At 43.8% G+C, this 21339-nt stretch overlaps 1 protein-coding gene across 1 annotated transcript in view; it reads right to left on the bottom strand.

The window, feature by feature from the left end:
- Rab8b (RAB8B, member RAS oncogene family) overlaps nucleotides 1-12784 on the bottom strand; it is a 58570-nt gene extending 45786 nt beyond the window's left edge. Inside the window, exon 1 of the mRNA XM_090358237.1 lies at nucleotides 12564-12784. Within this exon, the coding sequence (XP_090214363.1) occupies nucleotides 12564-12687 (124 nt within the window). The 5' untranslated portion in view covers nucleotides 12688-12784. The remainder of the gene's footprint in view (nucleotides 1-12563) is intronic.
- Between the last annotated feature and the right edge of the window lie 8555 nt (nucleotides 12785-21339).

A 21339-nucleotide genomic window follows, 5' to 3' on the forward strand; every position in this document is an offset into this window, starting at 1 on the left:
GCCAGTCCTGGGGCTTGAAGTCAGGGCCCGAGCACTGTGCTTGGGCTTTCCTCAAGGCTAGATCTCTACCACGTGAGCCATGGCACCACTTCCAGCTTTTTTTCTATGTATGTGGTACCAAGGAATCAAACCCAGGTCTTTGTGCATGCTAGGCAAGCACTCTACCAGTAGGCCAAACTCCCGGCCCTCTTTCTTATCACTGCCCAGATGTCTGAGAGGCAGAAGAGAGAAGCCACAGGAGTAATCGTGACAGCAGTGGCTGAGTGAGTGAGACCCAGAGCCAGCTCTACAGCCAAGTTCACAGCTCTGAGCAAGTCGACTTCGCCAATGAAGTTTAGCAGTTCAGGCTTTTCTTCTTGGCTCACAGTGGCATTCTGAAGATTTCAAAGTTAACAAACAAAGCAAGTTTTGGTCCGCTTTACAATGTACTGAGAGGGAGGGAAATTTGGCCAAGCACCCTTTCAAAAACAGGTACAATAGATAGAATTTCACCCCCCAGAAAAGGACAAGCCAACATGAAAATTAAACCTAATTTGCCAAAGGAAGGAAGCTCACAATTAAAGGAGCTGTTTTGCAAATGGCAGTGTATCTAAGGCCAAGAGCAGACAAGCATAACAAACCAATGGCCACATGTGGAGAGACAATGCCGAGATTTCTGATCTAATTAGTTTCCTTTTCACAAGAGTCAGATTCATAATTAAACTCTGTCCTTTCAACCCCACTCTGCTGTGCACATCTTCAATGGCTTCCTAAGGGAATAGGTTACAGGCCAATAGACAGTCCAAAACCACAAATCCACTGACCTCTTGGGCCAGCAGACAATGTAAAGCATGCTTTAGTATTAGCTATTACTGAGGCCTGTCCAAAAAGGCTGTCCATCTTCCAAGGAGGCATACTTCCCAAAGGCTTGTGAGTCAGTTCCATAGCTCCCTCGAGACCACTGAAAGGGACCAGGCTAAGTGCCCAACACAGAGTCCCGTGGAATACTCTAGCCCCTGCTTTGAAAGATGTCGCTGTCATGGATCTGGGCTGGAGATGTGGCGCAAGTGTTAGAATGCCTGCCAAGCAAGCAAACCCAGCAAGAACTCAAGGCCCCACCCCAGGACCAACACAAAAACAAAACAAGCACAGTGGTGGTAGCTCATGCCTATAATCCTAGCTACCCAGGAGGCTGAGATCTGAGGATCATGGTTCAAAGCTAACCCAAGCAGAAAAATCTATGAAACACTTATCTTCAATTAATCACCAAAAAGCCAGAAATGGAGCTGTGGCTCAAGTGGTAGAGCATTAACCTTGAGTAAAAAATCTCAAGGGCAGAGCCTGGATCCTGAATCAAATCCCAGGACACACACAGACGGATGGACACACACACACACACACACACACACACACACACACACACACACACACACACACACACACGATCATTTATCTTCAGAGAGTGACCTTAGAATTTGTGATATATTGAAACAATTACTGTCACCTTCTTTGTCAAACTATGCAAAATTAGAATGTGACATGAGCAGGTCTGCCAGTCCCCAGTCCCAGCTCTGAAAGCAGAAAGCTGGGCAACACTACACATTGCGTCACTGGGTTTTAGCATGTGGAGGCGGGATTCCATGCCTAAGCCAGCTTTTGCAATGAGCTCTGAAATCCTGCAATGTTGTCACCATTTTCCAACAGCACTGCGCACTACCTTAATAACAACAAGCCTCAATTTGATGAACATGCCACACGGAGTTTTCCCATTTATCCCAGGAACCAAGAAATAAAACTCTGGGCTGAGAAATATAGCAACTCTTTGGAAAATGGCCAAAGGTACACCTAAAGGTACAGAACAAAGCAGTTCATTAAACATGCACAATGCTTTAGGTAGGTCAGTCAAAAAAGAAAAGACACCTGTAATCCTAGATACTCTGGAGGCTGAGTTCTGAGGATTCAGGACAGTCCCTGAGACTTTTTACCACCAATTAACCACCAGAAAATGGGAAGTAGAGCTGTGGCTCATAGTGGTAGAGCACTAGCCTTAAGCAAAAAAACTCAGGGACAGCACCCAGGCCCTGAGTTTCAAGCCCATGACTGACAGAGAGAAAGAGAGACAGAGACAGAGAGTCAGAGAGATAAAGAGACAGAGAGAGTGAGAGAGCCACCACAGGTAGCAGGGTGGCTTCTTAACTCTTCTCACCACTTTTTTGAGGCTTCCCAAGGACAATCCTCAGTAATTAAATAACTACAAAAAGAGCAGGAATTAGAATTGGGTGAAATTCCTTTCAGATTTTTTTTTTTTTTTGGTCAGTCGTGGGGCTTGAACTCTGGGCCTGGGCACTGTCCCTGAGCTCTTCGGCTCAAGGCTACTGCCCTACCCCTTGAGCCACTTCCAGTTTTCTGGTGGTTAATTGGAGATAAAAGTCTCACAGGACTTCATTGCCTGGGCTGGCTTTGAACCAAAATCCTCAGATCTCAGCCTCCTGAGTAGCTAGGATTACAGGCGTGAGCCACCGTGCCTAGCTTCCTTTCAGATTCTTATCCATTTCAACCTGAAAGAAAAATCCCAAACATAAAATCCCATAAGACACATTTCTAGACTAACCTGTCCAATAATCAATACTGTTAATACTAATAATTTAGTCATAACATGTTGGGAGAGCCAATGATTTAAGTTAGCCACAGGGACCTGTGGCTCATACTTGTAATCCTAGCTACTTAGGAAGGTGAGACTTGGAGAGCTGAAGTTCAAACCTGGCAAGGCCAAAAAAAAAAAAAAATCCAATTAACCAGCAAAATGCTAGACTGGAAACATGGCTCAAATAGTGGAGAACAAGTGATGAGAAAGTTGAGCCAGGTGAATCCAAGAGTTTAAGCCCTGGTACAGAAACCAAAAAGGGAAAAAAGAGGAGAGAAGGAACGAGGCCAGTAAGGGAAGGAAGGGGACAGAAGGGAATGGGTGAATATGTATGTAAGATATTGCTACCTCCTTGACTGATGGAAGAATTCAGGAACCCATCACAGTCTTTAGACAAGACCACAGAGCTCTGTAGAACACATTTCGGGGAGCCACTGCCAGTCCATGGGAACTGACATTTTCACCCAGGCTTTGCATATTCCTCTGCTTGTTATTAAAGTCTCTTTCTCCCAGTTTCTCTTCATACATCATGCCAAAATAGTAGATCAAGTCTTTAATGAATGCTGCTTCAGGACAAGCGCAACTCTAAAGTAAAGCCATCCAATGGCCATTCCATTTCAACCACGATATTGGCATTTCTCTCTTATCATAAGGGTAGAAAATATAATGGTACACATCAGTTTTACTCTTTTCCCATGAGGTAAATGAATGGTTCTATGTAATAAATGTTTATTCACAGCTTTTTGAAATATAGAATTTGGCTATGGTTAGCCCAAACATTAAATACTCACTAGCCTGTCACTCAGACAAGGGCTGGATAGAACACAGACACAACCACAGCACCATCTGCTAATTAAAACTGGGCATGAGACTGTTAACAGGCATCTGTTACATTGCTGGAAGCTAATGGGCAGAGACAAAGCTGAAATGGTTCTTCTAATGCAAACCCAGTGATTTCACTCACTTTCTATCTGGTATTTATGTTGAGGAGAGGGCAGTAGAAGTAGGGTATTAAAACAGCTCACTATGCAGACTGAGAGATAAGCGAAATATCTTTCATAGTCCAAAACAACCCTTGCAAAGTAATCATAGGAAGAGAAACAGCATTTTCTCCTGAGGGAGATGCCTTTTCTGTGCTAACAATTGAAATTAAATACTTTTCATCTGATCTCCGACATAATCTGATCATCTCTGGCACTCACTCTGAATGAATAACAAAGTCATGCAATGCTTTATAGCTGAAACGATGCTTTCACAAGTCTCCCTTCTATCCAGTCATTCATGTACTTGGTACAGTTGTTTAACACAGACTTGACACTTCCCTTGGGGAACTCTCAGCAATCCTGAACGGTGGGTATGGATCACTGTAGTGTATCACAGATGGAAGAAGTAAGGACATTCTGGGACAACTACTCGTCCAAGACCACAAGGCCAAGAAAGGCAGATAGATAGATGCCAGGACGTGAACCTACTACTTTTCTCAACTCAACATGCTAGCCTCCTACATCAAACACAAACCAGTCTACCAGTCCACTCCATCCGCCTGGCAAATGAGAATCATTTCGGAGGTTTTCTTTCATTTTTTCTATTTTTTTAATGCAAATACTAGTTCTGATAAGGGGTCAATTTTAAACTGCTGTGACTCCCATATATCCTTGACCATCAGGCTTCTTTCATGAATTGGCACCTTGCAGCCCTTATTGAGGCACAGATTATACAACTTGAGTTTTGTTGTTGTTTTACTAGCCCATAAACTTGAGTTTTGGGGGTTGTAGTTTTTGTGCAAGTCCTGGTCCAAGGGCTTGAACTCAGGGCCTAGGTACTGTCCCTAAGCGTTTTTGTTCAAGGCTAGCACTCCATCTGTCACTTGAGCCATAGTACCACTTTTGGCTTTTTTTTTTTTTTTTAATGTGCCTTGAACTCAGGCCTCTGCTCTGTCCTTGAGCTTCTCTATGCTCAAGGCCAGAACTCTATCACTTAAGCTACAGTGCCACTTTTGGCTTTTTCTGTTTATGTGGTACTGAAGAATCAAATCTAGGGGTTTCATGCATACTAGGCAAGCACTCTACCACTAAACTATATTCCCAGCCCTGCTTCTGGCTTTTTTTCTGAGTAGTTTATTGGAGATAAAGAGTACCATGGACTTTTCTGCCCAAACTGGTTTTGAACTATGATCTTCAGATCCTAGACTCCTGGGTAGCTAGTACAGCCATGAGCCACCAGCACCTGGATTAAATATGGGGATTTTATGAGAAATTTTCAGGCTATCTTGAGCTATGAGCTAGTTTCTCTCTCTCTCTCTCTCTCTCTCTCTCTCTCTCTCTCTCTCTCTCTCTCACACACACACACACACACACACACACACACACACACACACACACTTGTTGTTCTAGCCCAATACTGGGCTAGAACTCAGGGTCAGAGTGACTTTCCTTGTGTGTGTGTGCATGTGTGTGTGCATGTGTGTGTGTGTGCGCGCGCGCATATGCGCGCGCTGGCTGCTGGCTGCTGACTTAAATTGACTGACTAAGCACTGTCCCTGAGCCCTTTTTGCTCAAGGCTAGTACTCTACCCCTTGAGCCACAGCACCACTTCTGTTTTTCCTGTGGTTTATTGGAGAGAAGAGTCTCACGAACTTTCCAGCCAGGGCTGGCTTCAAACTACAATCCTCAGCTCTCAGCCTCCTGAGTAGCCACCAGCACCTTCCCTTAACTTTTTTATTTTTAGTTTTTTGCTCAAGGCTGGTGCTCTGCCACTTGAACAACTGTTTTGTGGGTTTTGATGATTATATGGAGGGGGGGAAGTCTTATGAACTTTCCTGCCCAGGCTTCAAACCATGACCCTCAGTAGCTAGGATTACGGATGTGAGCTACTAGCACCTGGCCCTCTCCCCCAATTCACAACTCCTACCTGACCCATTTGCTTTTGCAGCCCTGACCCATTTTCAGGCAGTCATTGCTTAGCCTGCATTTCCTGGTTCATCTTTCCATGCTACTAACATTTCAGATGCCGCTGATATCCATCCCACTCAAGGCTACAGCACTCTCACTGCCTAAAGCCCACTTCCTCAGCCCACTCCCACCCTCTTCTCATCCTGCGATGAAATGTACTGCCTACAAAATCTCCCTACATGACCTGAACCTTGCCCAAAGCAGTCTGGTCTGCACCCATTTCCGCTCTTCTCTTTCCCCAGTCAGTTTTGAGATTCAACTTTAAAAACAAAAATATGTATCTATATATCTCTATCTATATATCAAGTGCTGAATTTCTCCTGGTCTTTGAAGACTAGACTTATTCCTCTCTAAGTCAACAGCCAAACTTATTCTGCCCTTTTTTTCAGTGAATCCAAACAATGCCACTGTTGTCACCAAGTGAACCTCCTCCCTGCCTTGCCGTCCACCCAACAGCTGGTGAAACTCTTCATCACACTATACTTAGTCTGAAGACAGATCCACATCTGTACCCAAGACTCAGTTTCCCCACACCCATTCTTCTTTGCACAAAGGCTGTTTTCATCCACTGCAACGCTAATGGAGATGAATTTAACCCTTCATCCTCCAGTACTGAATTCTTTTTCTGACCATCTTTACTATTACTTAGATGGAGGCTTACTGACAGCTTTGAAGGAACACAATGACATTCAATGAAGTTTTGATGCACAATATGTTCAATTTGAACTTGCCTGTTCCCTGCATATTTTTGTTTGAGAACTTGAAACCTAGGAAAACAACTTGGAAAATTAACTCTACATATCTGGATTATGCAGAGCCAAATGTTGATATCATCTTGGATAAAAATGTAAATATGACAAAGTTTGTGTTTCAGTCAGTAAATCTTGAGAAAAGCTTTGAAATGCTACCAGCCAAAAACAGTTTTTAATTTTCAGCAAGGGTCAACAAGCTTCTTCTACAAAGTACAGTTGGTAAATATTTTTGAGCTCTGAGAGACACATATGATCTGCTGCATACACTTCGTTGATTTGTTTTACTCTATAATGACCTTTTTTAAGAATTTAAAAAACAAAGGCTGGGAACTGTTTGTTGTTGTTGTTGTTTGATTTTTTTTAATTTTACAAATTAATTTTAGCTACTCAGGAGGCTGCGGATCACAGTTTCAAAGCCAACCAAGGCAGAAAAGTCTATGAGACTCATTTCCAATTAACCAGCAAAATGCCAGAAATAGAGCTGTGGCTCAAGTTGTAGAGTGCCACCCTTAGGCAAAAATGCTAAGGAGCAGTGCCCAAGCCCTGAGTTCAAGCCCCCATACCGGTGTGTGTGTGTGTGTGTGTGTGTGTGTGTGTGTGTGCCCATAGGCCATGGTGCACTAACACTGATTTTAAGGAAAATGAACCCAAGGAAAATATGCAACGTTAGTTAACAAATAAAAGATCTAAAATGGTTTTAATGAGACACAGCCTCAGCATAATTACCAACTTGCAGCTATTAAAGTGATTACATTAGTTATTTTGCACGTGGAAGGAATTTTAATAGCAGAATGCACTTTGATCTCTTAACCTGAAACCACAGACATGGAAAGAAAGAGCAAAGGCCACCAGCCATGTGTTGAGTTCTCCCAATATAAACTTTTAGGGCGCCCTGCCACTGAGAACATTGACTTTTGTCTAAACATGGTTAATCGAAGTGGAAACATCTTAACTTTCCTCATACAAATACATATGTATAAAATCTAGTTCCTTTTTGGAAAAGGTAGGTGACTAGTATTTCTGGAGACCACTCCACTGAAAAACAGCAGGTTTGGAGGGGTCCACCAGAGGTTCTGGTAGAACTGGGTATGAGACTTTGAGGGTGTCAGTTTGATTTCAATAGCTAAGGCATTGAGAGTGTGAGACATTCTCATTTATAAAAGAGACCTAGGGCATAAAATAGAACATTTCTAAGTCTCTTTTCTGATGTCAAACTATGACTATACTAAATAATGAAACCACTCAGGAAATACCTAACAGGAAGAAGGGGGGCAGGGCAGAGGAGAGAGGCAAGGGGAAGCCATTTAGATTATCCTGTTGGAAGGCAGAGCTAGGCTATCTCTCTCTCTTCTTTTTTTTTACAATGCCATTTCAAGACACTAGTATAACCTCATATCAATATTAAAATATGTCCATAGCCCATAGATATCATTCCTAGTATCTTAATGTTATATTCAGGCATTTAACTGAATGCTAATTAGAGAGGGACTAACGAGAGGGTGAAAGATAATGAACATAGTTGAAGTAATTTATGTGCATGGATGTAAACAGAACAATGAAAACTGTTGAGATTGTTTTAAGAAAAGGCAAAAGAATAAAAGAGGCTGTTGGAGGGGGTAAGTTTGATCACCACACAGTGTAGGCATCTGTGGAAATGACAATGAAACTCCTTATACAACTAATTTTAAAAATCACAACAATAGGGGCCGGGAGTTTGGCCTAGTGGTAGAGTGCTTGCCTAGCATGCACTAAGACCAGGGTTCGATTCCTCGGTACCACATACATAGAAAAAACCTGGAAGTGGTGCTGAGGCTCAAGTAGTAGAGCTCTAGCCTTGAGAAAGTCCAAGAACAGTGCTCAGGCCCTGAGCTCAAGCCCAGGTCTGGCAAAAAAAAAAAAAATAAAATCACAATAGCCAGGCACCAGTGGCTCACAACTGTAATCCTAGCTACTCAGGAGGCTAAATCTGAGGACCACAGTTCAAAATCAGGTTGGGCAGGAAAGTCTGTGAGAGTCTTATCTCCAATTAACCACCAGAAAACCAGAAGTAGCACTATAGTTCAAGTGGTGCAGTAGAAAAGCTCAGGGACAAAGGCCAGGTCCCAAGTTCAAGCTCCATGACCAACAACAAAAAAAGGATCATAACATTTAAAATGTCATTTAAATTGTTAATTATGTTAGGTGCGTGTGGCTGATGCCTGTAATCCTAGCTACTCAGGAGAGTAGCTTGGGAATAGCTCCCAGGCCTTGAGTTCAAGCCCCACCACTGAACAACAACAACAATAACAACAACGTTTATTATAATTGTGTAAGGGGAGTTGGAGAGATTTCAAAAAAACTTTTCAAACATTTGTATTGAAAATCCAGTTGGTCCTATTCTGGGCCTACAATTTCAAGTGCATTAAAAACACCCCACTCCATGATTAACAAATATTATTCACCTGATATGCTAAAAGAGCACCAATAAGTCAGAGAAAAGAAATATACCTTTCACCACCCGCAGAGAGCAGAAAAGAAAGGAGGGTTGCCAGGGCAAGGCTTAGCACTGTGAGAAAGACTTCTGCATCTGGAATCAAAATGACTTGTCTCTCTTTCACCATGACAGAACTACCATCGAAACAGTTTCTGTAGAAAATGACTTCCATTTTGAAAAGGCAAAAGGAAGATTTAAAATGTACCTCCGTGGTAAGAAACCAAACTATGTACCTATCTTACCAAACACACACAAACCCAGGCATTAAGAAATGATCTCTCCAGTGACGGAGAGCTTATCGGGTTTTGTCAGCCATGGTGGGTGAAACCTTGTCAACCCCCAGTCACAGAAAAACTTAAGAAACTACACATGTGGGTCATTTGAGAAACAATATGACTGGGAAAGAAATGGACCATCAACTGTCATTTCAACTTCTCTTCAGTGGAGTGTGTGAAACTTTTCAGTAGAGTTGTGTTCACATTCAGGAGTGTGGCCTTATTTTCCCAGTTTGATTTCTACAGCTAAGGCATTGGGTGTCAGGAATATAAAGTCTTCTGCTATTTGAAGGCAGTGTGACCACTTCCTGCTGGTGCTCTAGAGCTAAATAAAAGGTATAGATGTCCCCTCCTCCCTGTCAACTGAAGACACAGTTCAGTCTCTTTGCCACATCTACCACACAGAAAGTACAAAGCCCAAGATTTCCCATGAGACTCACCCTATTACTGTCTACCTTCTATTTTACACTGTGACAGGACACTAGTTTCCACATCTTAATAGTTTTGACCCTACAAAGAAGCTCATTTCAATCATCTCTTTAAAAATCCACAAGAAAGACTCTAATCCTTCAGAGAGAAAAATATGTTTTTTTTTTATTGTCAAGGGTGCTAGTAATTGAACTCAGAACCTTATATATGTTAAGTACATGCTAGACTACTAAGCTACACTTCTAACCCAGAAAAATAATTTTGGTGAGTATGCTGATATTGGGACTTGAAGTAAGGCCCTGTGCTCTCTGGCACTTTTGGCTCAAAGCTGGTACTCTACTGCTTGAATCATATCTCCACTTCTGGTTTCTAGCTGATTAATTGAAGATAAAAGTCTCACAAGAGTTTTTTGCCTAGTGGCTTCAAACTGCAATCCTCAGATCTCAGCCACTTGAGTAGCTAGGATTACAGGAATGAGCCATTAGTACTGGCTCAGAAAAGTTATTTATTTGTATATATGTGTTAGTCTTGAGGCTTCAACTCACAGAGCCTAGGCACTGTCTATGAACTACAGCTCCACTTTGAGCTTTTTTGGGGGTGGGGCAATCTTGAACTCAGGGCCTGGGAACTGTCCTTGACCTTTCTCAAGACTAGCACTCTACCACTTGAGCCATAACTTCTGTGTATATGGTACCAGGGAATTGAACCCAGGCCTTCATGCATGCTAGGCAAGCACTCCACCATTAGGCCACACTCTTGGCCCCTCCATTTCCAGCTTTTTGGGGTGTTTAATTGGAGATAATCTCACAGACTTTCCTGCCCAGGCTGGCTTCAAACCATGATCTTCAGATCTCAGCCTTGTGAGTAGCTAGGATTACAAGCATGAGTCACCGGCACTAGGCTAGAAAAGTAAATTTTAAAAGCTAATATTTTATATGGTAGGAGATACTCTTACAGAAAATATGGAAAAAAATTAAGAGAACAAAAAAGAAAGCAAACAAACTTATCATAAACAAGTAAAAGTCATCCAAGGAATGTAACAGAAATTGTATCAGTGAGATTTGCTTACTTTCTAGGCAAGAAAAACTTCTAGGAGAGAAACACATAGGATAGACCAAGACAGACCATTCCACCTGTTAGGAATTCTAACTTATCATCTGTAATTCAGAATGCAATCACCAATGGAGAAGCGTTATTGAGGTTTTTGAGATTAGTACCAGTGTCAAAAACCAGTGCCCTTTTAGCTGCTGTACCAGCTCCCACCAAATCTCTTACAAACATACTTGAGAGATGACATTTAAAAATCTGCTTCCTCAGAAAAGAAAAAGTCCCACTCAAGACTGACTGCCAAGAACTTGAAACTCAAACTTCCCCTAAGTTCAGACATCACAACTGCTAGCCAAGCAGCTTTAAACCATTCAATCTGTATGAAAGAGTTCAGAATAAACCAATAAGAGCCTTTCCCAATACTTAATTGAAAAGTACTCTATACCCAAATACCCTTTTGTAAAAAAAAAAAGAAAAAACAGACAAAATATTCTTACAACAGAAATATGTAAACACACATATTGCCAAACCTCTAGCTTCTAATTACTTCCCAAACCAGAAATTCATGGCGAAATAGGCTGAAACAGCCATTCGCAAGATGTCTAAATAAGCTGGGAGGCCAAAAATGTCACCCAGACAACCAAAAGCTAAGATTCTTGAGGTACTTAATTAACAAGTTATTTAACAAGGAAAATGATGGTACCATCACTTCCTCAAGTGGCTTACAACCAGTTCTTATTTGCCCTTACTTTATGGTTAAGTGAGAGATTTTGTTACCTGAACGCAATGTCTTTCTCTATAAATATATGAAAGGACAACTCCTAGCCAAGATTAGAAAGAAGAGAGAAAAAAAAAAAAAAACAAACTCGAATAAATTGGAAATAATTAGGGGTTATGCTGCATATTGTGATTCATTAAACAAGTAACAATTAGAACCAAAGCTAAATATATGGGGTAGTAAGCAGAATATAAAAATCGATTCCTTGGCTTGGGAGTTTAGTAAGCGTTCAAGTTCAAGAATTTAGGAGATGGTAGGAAAGGAGTGAATCCATCTTTTCCTGACTACATCATCTCCCCAAGTCACCAATCCCTTTCATGCCGATTAAACCCTCGGAACAATTCCACACTCCATACATATGATTCCATCCAGAGTCACTTTTTACCTTCTGCACTTAACCCCAAAGTACGGAGAAAAAGGGCAATCATTGCCCCCCCGCCCCTCCTCCCCAGTCACTGGGCAAGTCCTGCACCTCGTCGCTTTCCACTTCCTCTCCCTTTCCATCTCTCTTTACTACGTACGCGGCCTTCCCCTTTCCCATCCCCAGCTTCTTTTCACTTTGCCCAAGTAGCCTCCGGTTCGTCCTGGGATTCCCCCCCCCCGCCCCTCCCCGAACCCTTCCCACACACAAGCTCCCGCGTCCTCTCCAGTGGCATCTCTACCCAGACCTCTTATAACCACTGTCCCCCCCCCACACACACACCCCACCCCATCTCTCAGCCTCAGATCATTCATTCATTTCCCCTCCACTCCCTTCCGATTGCCTGGCCTCGCCTCTGCCCTCCCTCGTGTCCTCTTGTCCCTTTACTCCAGGGTCCCTCATTCCTCAACCCTGCATTTCCCCCTTCACGCTTCCTTCCTCTTTCCTGCCTTTTCTAACCAGGTTCTCATCTACTGTCCCCTTCTGTCCGTCCGTGAGATTTCCTCGGTCCCCGCCCAACACACACAGCCATACGCAGTTGGTCCCCTTGGAACCCCTCCTCGTCAGCCCTGAGCCCCCTCATTGCCCCCAAGCCTCCAGAGTCCTGGTGGCCCCGCCGGCCCCACTGCCTCACGCTCACGCCCTCGCCCTCTCCCGCGGCTCCCACCGCCCAGCCTCCCAGTGGTCCCCGAGCTCCCCTCTCTCGGGGCCCCAAGCCCTGACTTGCCCTCTCTCAGGCCCCCCAGTATCCGCCCCCCATTTGTCACCACCACCCCCCCACACACGCCGTCCCGAGCCCCGGCCCCTCCCTCACCGATGGTGGAGATGAAGGTGGTGTTGAAGGCGTCCTCCGAGAAGCGGAACAGGAGGCAGGTCTTGCCCACGCCCGAGTCTCCGATCAGCAGCAGCTTGAACAGATAGTCGTACGTCTTCGCCATCTTCTCGCTCCGGCCCTCAGACCGACCGCCGAGCACGGAGGAGGCGGCGGCGGAGCGAGGCGCCGAAGGGGCCGCGGGAGAGGGGGCGTGTTCGCCCAGCGGCTCGCGCCCCGCCCCTCGCCCCGCCCCACGGAGAAGGTCTGCGCACCCCGCCCCGAGGAGCCAATCTGAGAAGGGTACGTCATCGACGCCCGCGCCACAGGCTTCATGGGAGTTGTAGTTCCTTTTAGGGAGGGGCGTCTCGGGCGTGCCCAACACGGACAGTCCAGACCGGGTTTTTAAAGCTCTGTCCCCGGGTGGAGTGACCGAGACGCTCCCTCTCTAGGAGGGACGGGCGACCTCCTTGTGAACTCTGCTAATCCTGCTGATGAACTTAACTTCGTTGTTTCTTTGTTTAGGGGAGCCTTTCAAACACGGGACTTGCTCGGAATTCCGGCCTCCGAGAGGGGGGAGCTGGGCGCTGCGCCTGAGCGCAGCCTGGGGTTATCCGCGGGGGACCGTCGGCTTTTCCTCCAGCTCCTGTCTAGACCCCCGATTAATCACCGAGCTGGAAAGGAATGACTTCCGTGCCCTCTTCACACACATCACACACCAAATACGACGACTGTTTCCTTAGAGGATCACCTGCCTACACAGACTCTCCCCGTAGGAGAATTGACAAGAAAAGAAATTTTAAAAAGAGGGGGAGGAGGAGGGGGAGGAGGAGGAGGAGGGGTCGGGGAGAAAGAGGTGGGGCTGTTTTAAGGATCTGAGTCGTAGAAAAAATAGTGAGCATCACTTGGCAAGGGAACTTTGGCCACCAATATTTAGAAAAATAGATTTGGATTTGGTCTTGGCTCAGCCACTTAACCATCGGGACAGATCGTGCAGGTTATATAAACCAGCTACTTCATTGGTTTGTAACAAAAATTAAATACTGAATGTGAAAGCACTCTGAAACCAATAAGTCATTGTGGAAGTGTCAGAATTGGTTGTGTGTTGTTGTCATTTGTTTTTGTTTTGGGGTGTGTGTGTGTGTGTGCGTGTGTGTGTGGTGCTTGTGCTGGTACTATGGCTTGAACTAAGGGCCTGGGCACTACCCCTAATCTTCATTCACTTAAGGCTAGTGCTCCATCATTTGAGCCATAGCTCCACTTCTAGTTTTGGGGTGATTAATTGGAGGTAAGAATCTCCAGGAGTTGTCTTCCTGAGAGGCTTTGAACTGCAATCCTCAGATCTCAGCCTCCTGAGTAGCCAGGATCGCAGGTGTGAGCCACCAGTGCCTGGCCACCAGTAATTTTTAAATGGATAAAGAGTTTCTGTGCCCAGCCCTTGTGTCTCATGTCTAATTCTACCTACTCAGGAAGCTGAGCTTGGTTCAAAGCCAATTTGGACAGGAAAGTCTATGAGACTCTTAAACATTGGTTAACTACCAAAAAGCCAGAAATGGAGCTGTGACTTAAAGTAGTAGATCACTAGCCTTAAGGACAAAAGCTCAGGGACAGTGTCCAGAACCTGAGTTCAATCCCCAGAACTAGCACAAAAAGAAAATTCCTTTGACCAAAATACATGAAAGACACTCACACAGATATTGACATAGGATGTAAGGAAATCCTTTCTGAAAGAGGTTTCAGTCTACAGCCATACCACCCTGAACGCATCTGATCTTGTCTGATCTCGGAAGCTAAGCAGGGTCGGGCCTGGTTAGTACTTGGATGTGAGAAAGGGGTTTCAAATTCACCATTGGTGCAACAACAACAAAAATACTTGGGCAGCTTATTGAACAAGTCATCAGGCTCTTGGCTGACACACCTTAGTGGCCTGGGACTACGTAGACATGGCAGGCGATGCCATTACATTCTGATTGCATAGAAGATTGGCTGTCTCTTGGACCTTCACCTCTATGTGTTGAATGGTGAACTACATCCCCATTAACTCACATTTATTGATTATGCAGTGGCCGCAGGGCATTGGCTGCAGCTGCTATTAACTGAATATGTGATTTCTCCAGCCCACTTGATAAGGACAAAGCTGTTCAGAAGTCAGGCATGGTAATGAGGAAGGTTTCCACCCTCTGGCCCAGGCTGAGCTGCTTTGCCCAGGTGAATGTTCAGGCAAACCTCTGGGCTTGATTTCTCTCAGAGTCTTTACAGGTACAGAAAACTCAGTTGCTTTATCCTCATTCCTGGAGCAAAGGGGAACTGTCCTTTTAAAGATATGTAGTTACTAAAGTAATTTTGTAAACTGGGCACTAGTAGTTCACACCTATATCCTAGCTTCTTTGGAGGCTGAAATCTGAATATTGCTGATTTAAAGTCAGCTGGGGCAGAAAAGTCTGAAAGACCACATCTCCAATTAAGTACAAGAGAACAAAACTGGATTAGAGGTGAGCCCAATTGTGAGCCAAAAAGCTCTGAGTTCAAGCCCAATACCACTAAAAAAAAGAGAGAATTTTAGGGCTGGGAGTTTGGCCTCATAGTAGAGTGCTTGCCTGGCATGCACAAAGACCCTGGTTCAATTCCTTGGTACCACATACATAGAAAAGCCAGAAGTGGTGCTCTGACTCAAGTGGTATAGCACTAGCCTTGAGGAAAGCCCACAAGCAATACACAGGTCCTGAGTTCATGCCCCAGGACAGAGGGAGAGAGAGAGAGAGATAGAGAGAGAGGGGGGGGGGAGAGACAGAGACAGAGACACAGAGAGAGAGACAGAGACAGACAGAGACACAGAGAGAGAATTTTAATGTTCCCTAAATTTCCTTAGGGGAATTTTGTACACTGGTGGGAATTTTCTTTTAATTGAGTCTTATTTTCATTTCCTCAGCTTTACTCTGCTGAGGAGACTTGAACTAAGACTTGCTCCATGGTAGATTTGTATACCACTTCTGAACCATTCAGATGTTTTGATACATTGACACTATTTCAAAAAGAACTTTTTTCTTTCACCAATTGTTAATTTTTTTGTGCAACAATAGATTTGAGGGAGCACCTGGGTGCCATTGAAGACATTTGGCTCAAAATGTAAGTGAATCCAACAGCTGGATCGCAAACTGAATTTGTGCCCATTGCTCAAACCCAACTTTAACATGCTGTACCCCCAGCAAGCACTAGGCAGACAGGCAGGCACAGTTTGATTAAAAGAATGCTTGTTGAAGTCCCTATGGAGTACTGGGCATGCCTCCTTGATTACAGAAACCCAAGGCATCCTATGTGCATTTTGACTTGGATATGAGGAGGCTATTCTTCCCTACAGGTGAGTTATAATAATGCTACTTACTCTTCTATTCCCGGTGGGGACTCAGGAGCCCGATTTCCATACAACATAATCTCTGGTGGTGGTACTCCAAGGTTCTTGTCTTTTTTTTCCAGTCCTGGGCCTTGAACTTAGGGGCTGGGCACTGTCCTGGGCTTTCTCAAGGCTAGAGCTCTGCCACTCGAGCCACAGAACCATTTCTGGCTTTTTTTTAATGTATGTGGTACCAAGGAATCGAACCCAGGTCTTTGTGCATGCTAGGCAAGCACTCTACCAGTAGGCCAAACTCCCAGCCCGGTTGTTGTCTTTTTGATGGGAGGATTAAGTAAGTTTCAGGGTGTGTGTGTGTGTGTGTGTGTGTGTGTGTGTGTGTGTGTATGTGTATGTGTGTGCTGGTACTGGGGCTTGAACTCAAGATGTGAGTATTCTCCTTTAGCTTTTCCACTCAAGGCACAGCTCCATTTCTGGCTTTTTGCTAGTTAACTGGAGAGTCTCATGGAGGCTTTCCTGCCCCGACTGGCTTTGAACCTTGATCCTCAGATCTCAGCCGTCTGACTAGGATTACAGACTGGAGCCACTGGCACTGGATCACAAGCTTGAGTTCATTTTTTTTTTCTTTTTTCTTCCTGCCTTCTCTGTGCTCATTTGATTTTCAGGCTGGCTTTCTTCAAGGTCACAATCAACACAGCCAGGCTGCACAATTCCAAAGGCTCCATTTACCTCCCCCGTAGTTGTTCATTTTGGGACACCTCATCAAGAATCTACAAACATATTCTTGAAGGTCTGTGTGTTCCATATGAAAATTATTGTATTATTTGCGTGTCATTTGCGAATTATTATTCACAATAATTTAAGAAGGTTTAAATTGCTCCAAGACACTTGAGTGCAAGAAATGCTACCTTTTTTAAATTGCTTAAGTGAACTAAAAAATGTGGGTGAGATCCCCCCTACCTGTCAAGGGATGGGAAAACTGGAAACAGTCATCAGTGGAATATTTCTTCCCAGTAGTTGTATTCATCAAGAACCTAGGCACAGTCAGGACCTGAGTTCAAGCCCCAGTACCTGCACAAAAGGAAAAGAAAACCAGCCATCAACTTGTGCCTGAGAAGAAAGGGAAAATTATCCTAGTCATTGGTCTGTACCATCAGTTTGATGCTTCTGCCCAGTACTCTTGGGTGCTGGCATTGAGCCATCTGCTGGGCACAGCTGTCCCGGTGAGCTACAAAGATGTCCTTCATGGTGCTGTCCCCATGGGATGACAACTTAGCTGTTGAATAAGATCTCTCTGTTGTAGCATGGTGTGTGTACTTCTTTGTGTTCTCTCTTGACACTTGAGTTCTTTTGCCTATAATCTCAGCTGTACTTCGAAGATGAAAATCAAGATGATTGCGGTTCAAAGCCAACTATGGACAAAATGTTAGCAAGACCCCATCTTAACGAACAAATTGAGCATGGTAGTGTGTGCATCTAGAAGCTCAACTACACAGAAGTCATAGATAGGAGGATGGCTACCCAAGGCCAACCCTGGGGGAAAAAATAAAAAACAAGACCCTATCTGAAAAAGAACTCAAGCAAAACAATGGGGAATGGGGCTGTGGCTCAGGAAGTAGAAGTGCCTGCCTAGAAAGTGTGAGGTCCTGGGGCCGGGAGTTTGGCCTAGTGGTTAAAGTGCTTGCCTAGGGGCCGGGAGTTTGGCCTAGTGGTTAAAGTGCTTGCCTAGCATGCATGAAGACCCAGGTTCGATTCCTCGGTTCCACATATAGAAAAAAGCTGGAAGTGGTGCTGAGGCTCAAGTGGTAGAGCTCTAGCTTTAATAAAGTCCAAGGACAGTGCTCAGGCCCTGAGCTCAAGCCCAGGACTGGCAAAAAAAAAAAAAGAAAAAAAGAAAGTGTGAGGTCCTGAGTTTAAACCCTCGTACCACAAAAATAAAACAAAGAAACCACTAATCTCTGTAAGGAAAGAGATCTTGCTAATGTCTCATGGTATCTCCAGCATGCTTCTAGCAGGATCCTTTACACATAGCAGGCACACAGGTGCCTCACATAGGTGAGGGACTAGACATCAGACTGGCAAATTTAAAAAAACATTTAGGACCCTTTTTCTGTAGCTACCTAGGTAGGTCCCCACTGACTTATGGTCCAACTTGTATTCATATGTTATTCATTCTGGCCTAGCATACCATTCATTGTGTTTAACAAATCAGGGTGCCTATCTGTTATTTTTCTAGCTTGTCAAGATCATTTTGAATGATAAACCCTTAAAAATACCAATTTATTTTATCGTCTGTGTATTGTCTAAAGACATGCTATTTGTTTAGTGCTATTCTGGTGTTAGAATTCTATAATTATCCTCACCAGAGAGGGAGGAACTGTACTCTTCCACCCACTGACAGTCCCTGAGTGATCACTGAGTGAATGATGTCCACTCAAACAAATATTCATTAAGCTCCCATTATGAAGCCAGGTCAGCAAGAGTCATGTGTTCTCTGGCCTCTGTTCTCTCTCCGATAATTGAGGGAAGAGCACACACAAGTGAAAAGTTCAACATGGAAGGTAGATACTTCACTGGTATGCAGTGTATTTAGGGTGACAGGAGGCTTGAACTTGGCCTGGGTGATGTCCCTGGGCTCTTCTGCTCAAGCTACCACCCTACCCTTGAGCCAAGCCCCACTTTCCATTTTCTAGAGGTTAATTGGAGATAAGAGTCTCAGGTCCTTTTGTGCCCAGGTTGGCTTTGAATCTTGATCCTCAGATCTCAGCCTCCTGAGTAGCTAGGATTACAGGCGTGAAGCACCACGCCCAGCTGTACTTTATATATTTTTTTTTGCTTAAAGTCACTCTAACGCTTGAGCCACAGATCACTTCCAGCCTTTTGGTGGTTAATTGGAGAGAAGACTCTCAGATTTGTCTTCCCAGAATGACTTGAACCTTGATCTTCAAATCTCAGGCTCCTGAGTAGCTAGGATTACAGGCATAAGCCATTGACACTTGGTGGGATAGAGTATCCTGAAAACAACTTTGAAAGTCCTTTTTCTCAGTGGTAGGGACAGAACCCAGAGTTCTGCCCTGTATGCAAGCGTTCCTCTACTAAGCTGTATCTTCTACCTGAGGAAGAACCTTAAAATGGACTTTAGCCAAGTCCAGATTACTGAACATCCCAATCAGAATCCTAACAGATGTTACAATGCTTATGGTATTCATAGAATATACTTTATGACTTAAATTAATAAAAAGACATATTTGGTCATCTATATGTGAAAGAATCACATATCATCATTGAGTTCATTAAGGTTCATTAAGAGTTCATTAAAGTTCATTAAGAGTTCTCGACTTGCCTGGGACCTGTTCTGTCTCTCTCTGTCTCTGTCTCTCTCTCTTTGTCTCTGTCTCTAGTTCATCTCTCTGCTCTTCAAAGTAAGATGCAGGAGTAAAATGTCTTTCTGAAACTCCTGCGTCCCCCTTGCTTCCAGATTCAAACAGATTGGAATAGAAAGAATTCTCCTCCCAAGAATTTAAATAAATTATGTGCCAGTTGGCTGACATAATCCTAAGCTATTCAGGAGACTGGATCTAAGACTTTAGGTTCAAAACCTGAAATTCTTATCTCCAATTAACTACCAAAAAAGCCAGAAGTGGAGCTACAGCTCAAGTGGTAGGGCATCAGCTTTGAACAGAAAAATCTAAGAGACAGCAACTCAGGCTCAGTTCAAACACCAATACTGGCACAAATAAACAAATATCTGGGGACTGGATCAGAACATTCCATCTGTGAAATCTCTCAAGTTGCTGATCTATGTTCCTATGACAATACCAGACTCTGATCTCACAGCTTGGTCTGCTGGGCCCACCCTCAACAAAACCCCTTGATGGATGGAGGGATTTTCCAGCAGCCTCAGAGGATTTTTGGGGTCCCAGTAAGGGTGTGATTCTGGGAAATGGGGCCCTGGAACACTTAGTTCCTTATTCTAAGGTACATATAGTTCACCCTAATGACTCAAATCGTTGGTACTTCTCTCTTTCCAAGAAGTGCATAGTTTCAGGGGATCAAGAATGTGGACTAGTGGTAGAGTGCTTATCTAGTATGCATCAAGCCCTAGGTTCGATTCCTGGGTACAATACATACAGATAAAGCTGCGGTGCTAGCCTTGAGAAAACTCAAGAACAGTGCCAAGGCCCTGAGTTCAAGCCCTAAGACTGGCAAAAAACAAAAACAAAAACAAAACAACAACAACAACAACAAAAAATGTACAAAGTTTCAACCCTTCCTGAGGCAGTGACTTATAGTCATTACAGTATTGCTTCATATGGCTAATCATTTCTTGAAAAACTGGGAGAGTTATTATTATTTTTTATTATTAAAAGAGTTATTATTACTTTTTTGCCAGTCCCGGGGCTTGAACTCAGGGCCTGGCCACTGTCCTTGGACACTTTTTGCTCAAGGCTAGCACTGCCACTTGAGCCACAGCACCACTTCTGGCTTTTTCTGTCTATGTGGTTCCAGGGGATCGAATCCAGGGCTCAGTGCATGCAAGCAAGCACTCTAACACTAGGCTACACTCCTGGCCCCAAATTTGGAGGGTTATTTTGTAATTAAACAGCCAAGACTTGTAAACAGAGTTAAATCAGAGAATGGATCCAATTGTTCCAGAACATCTGACAAAACGTTCTATCTCTTTGCAACACTGCTTGTTCTCCTTATTTAGACAGAACTATAGAGTTCTGAGGAGAATTCATGAAATTAAGCTAAAAACTTTGATTATTCTTTTGTGTGTGTGTGCGTGTGTGTGTGTGTGTGTGTGTGTGTGTGTGTGTGTGTGTGTGCCAGTACTGGGAATTGAACTTGGGGACTAGGAATTGTCACTTAGCTTTGTTGCTCAAGCTGGTCTGCTACCATTTGAGCCACAGCTCAACTTCAGCTTTTTGCTGCCTAATTGGAGATGAGTCTTGTGTGTTCTTTCTTTCCTGGTTGGCTTCGAACCATGATCCTCTGATGGCAGCCTTTGCAGTAGCTAGGATAACAGGAGTGAGCCACATCACCAGGCTTGCTCACTTGGTTTTCAAAGACTAAACATTTAGAAAGTGATGATGTGACTCTAGTAGGATGGTAAAACTAAAACAAACAAACAACAACAACAACAACAAAAAACCTGAATCCCCTCGGATCAGGATGAATATTCAGATTTTTTTTAAACTACTAATAAAATCCCAGTCACATAGCAATTTCCCACCTATTACTTGAAGAAATCCAAGTAGTTCAACGGCTTAATTAGTCCTATCTGAAGGATTATTACAACATCCTAATCTTTCTGCCGTGAATAACATCATTGGGGCTTAATATTCATTGAGATTTTTATGAAAGAAACAGAGAGGTTTCCATATGTCTCTACCGCAAGACATTTGTGTTACCCATCTGCTACTCAGG

This window comes from Megascapheus bottae, chromosome 25, assembly GCF_031878675.1.
Source record: "Megascapheus bottae isolate mThoBot1 chromosome 25, mThoBot2.hap1, whole genome shotgun sequence".
Classification (NCBI taxonomy): domain Eukaryota; kingdom Metazoa; phylum Chordata; class Mammalia; order Rodentia; family Geomyidae; genus Megascapheus; species Megascapheus bottae.